At 42.7% G+C, this 7,047-nt stretch overlaps 1 protein-coding gene across 1 annotated transcript; it reads right to left on the reverse strand.

Annotated features, from left to right (window-relative positions):
- Positions 1-2,415: 2,415 nt before the first annotated feature.
- On the reverse strand, positions 2,416-4,753 carry LOC103987915 (jasmonate-induced oxygenase 1). The gene is made up of 3 exons (XM_009406381.3): positions 4,010-4,753; positions 3,580-3,904; positions 2,416-2,917 (listed from the first exon to the last, which is right to left on the reverse strand). The coding sequence occupies exons 1-3, from the start codon at positions 4,495-4,497 to the stop codon at positions 2,672-2,674; spliced, it is 1,059 nt and encodes a 352-aa protein (XP_009404656.2). The 5' UTR covers positions 4,498-4,753; the 3' UTR covers positions 2,416-2,671.
- Between the last annotated feature and the right edge of the window lie 2,294 nt (positions 4,754-7,047).

A 7,047-nucleotide genomic window follows, 5' to 3' on the forward strand; every position in this document is an offset into this window, starting at 1 on the left:
AGATTATCTGAGTCATGTACAAAAAGGTTGCTTGGATCGATTATTTATTAACCTCATATATTTCTTAAATTTATGTGCATTTTTTACTAAAATTGTGAGGGTCACATCAAATTTAAGATGGGATTTGCCTAGTAGTGACTTCCAAAGGAACATTCACTTCATTTGAATAGGTTTCTAAGTCTATAAATTATGTCATTCTCAGATCTTCATGACTAAATATGCACTACCACACATGCTTTTTTTTTTTCTTGGTAAATCGTTTTCTATTCTTTTAATAATCTTTCATAGATTTCAGCATCAGGTGTGAACACTTGACTTGCACTTCATCTCATAATAATGCAGCAACTAATAGACTAGATTAACTTTTCATCATGTCACCTGTCAGAAGTGTCTGGTTCTATCGAATTTGCTTATTTGAATGCTCAAATATGTTTAAAGAGAAAAGCTTTGCCTCCGAACCATAAAATTAATCAAGTAAAAAAAAATTCTAGAACATCATTATTCAACAATAAAATTAGTGTACTATATTTATTGTCCATGCAAGGTTATTTTCCAACATTACATTGTTTCTCCCATTGTAGCTTCATACATATGTTGAATGTATCTTTTTTGCTTATTGCATCCTAAATGTAACCTCTCTGTGATGTTAGGCAAGGTTCAAAGTTCTCCATCATTCACTCAGTCATCATAACAATTCGAAGGCACATGCGTCGATGACCAGCATAACTCCAGCTAGCGTTGATCACACTGGTTGGAGTGGAAGAATGTTTTACATGAGCTTAATCTTCTCTATTTTTGAGGCTGTTTTGGTCATTTGTCTTCTCAGGTTGAGGTGTCTGTGAAGCCCATCCTCCATTGCTGCAAAGAGAAATGAAGTCTGATGCTGATCCTACAAACGAGGGTTTATGACTAGTCACTGCATCAAGAAGATGGTACGTGGCAAAGGTGATGTTGCATGACTCATGAGTAGCTTTAATACTTTTGTGTTTCCTTGATTAAAAAAGCTGTAGTACAAGATAAAAACACCACATCATGTTGATACCCATAATGACAAAGAAAATTAAATGACAGGCAAAACTGCACTGGGCTTTAAAGGAACACATCATCATCACATGACCTCACTGCACATTTTCTAGTCTTATAATGGCACATGCTTGGATGTGTCCACTAACCAACTTGTTTACACATGCTATCTTTTTCCAAACTTTCTTTGCTATGTTTCCACACAGGCACTTGTGGAGTATTTATAAGCTCACGTTTTAGAAATCACAAAAACAATAGTGTCTGAAACCTTCTTATTTTGACTTTGAACAGATTTAGTCTCAGAAGATGCAAATTATCTTTGGCATGTGCAAGAACTTTATGACTTGTTCATAACTGGACAATAAAGTTCTTTTGTCATGATCTGTCCTAATGGGATAAGAGATCCATTTAAGTTTTTAGATCAATGGTTCAGTGAAAATACACTCACTTTAGTTTTTAGAGTGTGAAAACGATGCATAGAGCTATAGAAAATGGATAAGAATGTGAAAAAGAATCACAAAGTGGTTTAAGGTGTCGAGAAATCTGTGGCCCCTTTGAACCGGGTGGCGCCGAAACATTTCTTTTCTTCTGGAGCGTGATAGATAAATAATGGTGCTTCTTTTACAATTGCATGAAGTGAGTGGCTTGTGATCATGTGAATGATATGACTATAAGATTGGTTCAATGATATCTTTTGGAAAAATAGCTGTGTTGGCTTTATTATTATTATTATTATTATTATTATTATAAAGTATCATTCTTGATACTTGGACACTCATTGGTGTCACTCGTTAGTGTCTGCCCCCCTTTGGGTCTTATTATACATTTTATATAGACTGATCATGATCGTGATATGATATTAGTCAAACTTCAATCTTTCAGGAGTTCCCTATCTTATATGGCACATGAATTATTTTTCCAACACAATCATGACAGCTATCAACAATCATTTGAACAAATTTTGATGATCGTTCTTAGTTAAATCTGAAACTAGCTCAACTTTACCTCAAGGTCATCTTCATGGTGAACATTTATGATTTTGATCATGTACATGCTTCTGTTTTGTATTTTTAATGCATTGTTTTGATCCCATCGCACTGATAATTCTATGGTCTTACATATACACATGCTCCTATGTTTTTCAGATATAATAAACTTATCATAGAAGAGTCATTTATGATTTTGGTCATTTACATGCTCTTATTTTTTTGGATAGAAGATATCCGTCAGACTAATGTTTTGGATATAAGAAAATTATCGGTTGAATTTTCAATTTTCGAATCATAGGTAAGTGAATTTGGTACACGCATGTGATTATTGCATGTGAAGACTCAGACCTCACTCTGCCATTATCGCCCAACTTGGCCTCAAAGAATAATATTGAAGGAACAATCACCACGAAGAGACAATAAGGAAATCATATTTGTAGAATAATCTCCTTGTCATCTTTTGGTTGCGTTTCCAATCTTCTGTTTACAAGCGAGTTGCGGCGGCTATCAAGCCGTCGAACGCCCTCCATCATTCTGCTTCAGGAAGCAAAGAACGATCGAGAGAGCCTACACTTTTCTTCTGTGGGGGGAGACAATGAAAGATGATGGATACATACAAGGCACAAGAAAGAGAGAGAGAGAGAGAGGGAGAGGGGTCGTCATGCTGCCACGAGGGAATCGACCTGCGACTTGCCACGGGGGCCCTTCTTCCGGATGAAGAGGCGGTACTCGTCGAAGGTCATGGGTCGGTACAACGCGGGGCGATCGCAGGTGACGAGCTCCCGTATCGGCCCTATCGGCACGTCGCTCTTAGGGTTGTAGAAGAAGGCCATGGAGAGCCGCTCCGCCGCCGCATTCACCATCACCCGGTGCTCCACGCTCTTGTATGCCGCGTTGCTCAGCACCTGCAACCCAACCCATTCATCACCACCAATGAAACCCGGCGCGCATGCATCTTTCTACCCGTCAAAAGTATCATTATTATTAAGCTGACAAACAAATAGATGTCAGCTGCATGCATAGATATGTCACTCACAGGGGTGGAAGTGGAAGAAGAACAGACACCAAAATCTTATTGTTTATGGACTAGAAGAAGATCAGCGCGGGCAGACGAGAACACGTGCCTTTGAAAGGATCCCCCCCCTCCCCCCCCCCCCGCACCTTCTTATATAAAAACCATTAGTCTTAGGAAAGTAACTGCGCAGCTCAAACCATTCTGAGCCGCATGCAGAGATGCCTATCCATCCATCACCGAGCTTATCCTGAGCAGGAAGCACTCGATGGTTTTCCAACCATGACGGCAACTGATGAAATGGAAATGCACTATAAAACATGAGATCCTATTAGGTGCTGTCTACTTAGTCACGCATAAGACAAGAGACGAGGCCTTAATGAACGAGGATAAGAACATGTTGAGCTCCGATGTGAGGAAGCTCGACGATACCGGTAATGACAAAATTAGCAGTAGAACAAGGAGGAAAGAAAACATTATTTTCACGCCTTTCCGATGCGTTCAGTATTTATTGCATACGGACGAAGTGGAGGAAGAGCACTAGGAAGCGGTCACCTGAATCTGATCGCCGACGTTCACAATGAAGGCATCGGGGATTGGCTGCACCGTGATCCAGGAATCGTTCTTCCGGACCTGAAGGCCGGTGACGTGATCGTCGACGAGGAGGACGGTCATGCCGCCGGGGTCGGAGTGCGCCGAGAGCCCGAGCGTGAGCTCCGGCTGCGGGCACCTGGGGTAGAAGTTGACCCTCATGCAGACACCTTCGTCGTCGAATGCCACCGGCAAGCAGGCGGCGTCCAGTCCCAGGCCAATTGACAGCGCTCTCAGTAGCCTCCGGCACAGCTTCGTCAACGCCGCGCCGTACTCGTCACTCGTCTCCCTGTGCGCACATGCATGCACGTTAAGATTGGATTCCAGCCGACGGCAGCGAAGACAAGCCAGCCGTAGGAGATCGGAGCTTGATGGCAGAGCAGTGATGTGGTACCTCAAGGCGGGCGGAAGAGCGGGCCACTTGTCGTGATCCATCAGGCACAAGGGGAGGAAGTGGAGGAAGAAGTAGTCGCCCCAGTCCAAAATGGCGCCCCTCTCGATCCCGAGGCGGCTCCCGTAGCCCTCGTAAGTCTTGGGCGAGTTCGCGTAGCGCTGCTTCTCGTCCATGGGCAGATGAAAGAAACCCCTCCAGACCTCTCTGGCCCCCCTCATCAGGCCCGGGCTCACTCCGTGGTTGATCGCTTGGAAGAAGCCCCACTGGCGGCAGGCGTCCGCTATGGCCGTCACGGTGGCCTCGCAGTTGGCGACGTCGTCCGTTAGCATGGCGAGGTCGACGACCGGTATCCCGACCATGTCTCCGGGATCGACCGAGGCGCGCTCCGACTGCGGCTTTACGTAGCGGTCAGGGATGGTGGTGGCGCCGCTGTCGGACAACGACTGGACCCGGACAACCGGCTCTGGCCAGTCTCGCAGGCAATCCATGGACGAAGTTCTCGGCTCAAATATATTCGATCAACTCCTCCAACTCGAGCACAAACGTGTCATCAAGGTGCATGGAAGGAGATTATACTTGCTGGATTAATCCTTTGATTCTTGGGTCACTGCTCGACCACAAAGCAAGCGTGTCTATTTGCTTGAAGAGAGCTCTGCATCGCTATTTCATGAGCATATATGTACGGAAGATGAACTATGTGCGTGTGTGTATATATATATATGTATGGATGAAGGAAGACCGTATAGAGAGAGAGAGAGAGAGAGAGGAGGAGGAGGAGGAGGAGGAGTTGTGCTCGTATTGTAGTCTTGGTGGTGGTGCTGAAAGGGACGCAGCAGGCAAAAAAAAAAAAAACGTGATGAAAATGGGGTAATAGGAAATGAATTGTTTTGGCAACGTGGAGTTGCAGAGCGAGACAATGCCGACATAGAAGGAAGAAGAAGCAGTTGTCGTAAGCTCTGAACTTTCTTTGGTTGAATAGTTCTCCTTGGTAACACAAACTAATTGATTGATCAAAAATGACGTGAGACTACTCTTTGTCATCTTCTTATCCTCATGATGCTGACATGAATGATAGATCAAAGATGACTGCAGCTGTTTGTCGACCTTGATGAAAAGGATTCGTCTTCCTTGAATCAGAGGTCTTGCTTGGTGTCATGTGGAGGTCGTGGATGCCACAATTTCATCGAGGCCTCAAGCAACTGCCGCGAAACTTCGTTTCACACACACACACATACAGGAAAACTACACATACCTATTTAATCGATACATCGGATAATATATCGATTGGATCATTAATATTTGGATCCTTACCATCGACTTCTATAATTTGATCTTGGAACAATTTAGACTCTTTTATGGGACTGCACTTCCGGTTAGGAAAATAACAACATGATATATATAAAAGAGCTCGTGAGTTGACTAAATGAAAAGGTATCGTTGCTTTCCCATCTGCTTTTCTAGACCTATGAACAAGCTGTGTTCATGTGGGTGGGTGGGTGGGTGAGAGATCTCGTATTCATGAGGTTGGAGGTATCTGCACGGTTTTCCCTCGCGTGGGAGATTTAGTACATCACTTTCACTGGGCAGTTGGTCATGACACATTTCTGGGTTCTATTTGTTTGCTACATAGTAGTCTATCATCAAAAGAAATAACAATTTGCGGCTCCTTTTGGAAAAGATTGCAGTGGTTTACCTGGGGATCATACATACACATGATGTGGAAGGAATAGCAGCCGGCTGGGACATGAATCCTGAACTCTCTGTTCTTGGTGATCAGTACCTGCATATAAATCTGGAGAGGCCTCTCTTCTTTATCTTCATCAACCAAGTAGTGAACTGGTAGAATTCATAAGATGATACGTCAGTCAGAATTCACTGAAGGAGAACTCATCATCCAAAACAAAGCTCAGGTAAAAGTTGGCACACAGCATGGACTTTCAGCTGACATCTAAGAAAGGCGGCAAAAAGAAGATATGAGCATACTGTAATATTTACAAGGTGGGGGTCAAAATCCATCAGCACATTCCCAGGATGAACAACACTGAATTGTTGCCTCTGATAACGTAATGCTTATAAAAGATGCACAAGATCTATTGCACAGCACACACAGCAAGTCCCAGGCTGATATCCCTACACACACACTACTGGAGGGTCCAATAAGACTGAATAACCACTAGTGCGAGGGAAAAAGTCTGGGTAGCCAACTTAGTGGTTCCGGTGCAGTTTATCCTCTCCCAAGACTGGAATTCTAATTAGTGATAACTCCACTCAGGCTCACTTAGTGGGCAACTCAACCAGCTGAAATTGATATGCACAGGAGATATGAAAGACCAAAGTGAAATAAACAAATTGGTCTCACAGGTCTGGTTGCAACAACCATCATGCGGTGAATCTGCTATAATTGTTCTCCTGAAGACGATGATAATGTCGCTGAATTTTTTCGTCATGGAGAGGGATACTTGTAGCATGCCTAACCCAGTTACCAGCATTGAAGAATTCAACCATTCCATCCTAAGCAAGAACAAGGTGCTCAGTTGTCACTGGCACACTGCAACAGACATGATCATATGCTTATTGCCTATAAGAACCATGTATCTTGTTCTAATTTGCAGGTCTAATATTGCTCATCACGACATGGCATACATTTTCGCAGTTACCATCACCTAAACTTGCTAGAAAAGAAATTTTTTAGGCACGTCTAGCTATTTTTGCAACCTGAATATACAATTTGGCAACATTGCATAAATTTCAGATATAATTTCTTAAAAACACTCCAAATTTTCATTTCCAATAACATCTCATTAATTCATTGTTGGATATTATAACCAATCTGTTGCTCTGACCTGAAAGAACAACTTTTCCTCTTTTTGTATAATCATGCTCCAAGCAATGAAAATCTAGTAATTAAATGAGATGAGCCAGTTAGGATGAGTCTGAATGACAAATGTAAGAAGATTTGCTATAAATGATCAAAAAGAAATATGGAATAAAAACCTAAGCAACTAAAGTGCAATCTTTACCACCAAAATTTGTGAGAC

The sequence above is a fragment of the Musa acuminata genome, chromosome BXJ1-6 (assembly GCF_036884655.1).
Source record: "Musa acuminata AAA Group cultivar baxijiao chromosome BXJ1-6, Cavendish_Baxijiao_AAA, whole genome shotgun sequence".
Taxonomy (NCBI): Eukaryota; Viridiplantae; Streptophyta; class Magnoliopsida; order Zingiberales; family Musaceae; genus Musa; species Musa acuminata.

Excerpts from the sequence above, each read along its gene's own strand:
- LOC103987915 (XM_009406381.3), bottom strand. The coding sequence starts at position 4,497 with ATGGATTGCCTGCGAGACTGGCCAGAGCCGGTTGTCCGGGTCCAGTCG. Across the intron at positions 3,905-4,009 it reads GCTCTTCCGCCCGCCTTGAG|GGAGACGAGTGACGAGTACG; the intron begins GTACCACATCAC and ends ATGTGCGCACAG. Across the intron at positions 2,918-3,579 it reads ACGTCGGCGATCAGATTCAG|GTGCTGAGCAACGCGGCATA; the intron begins GTGACCGCTTCC and ends GTTGGGTTGCAG.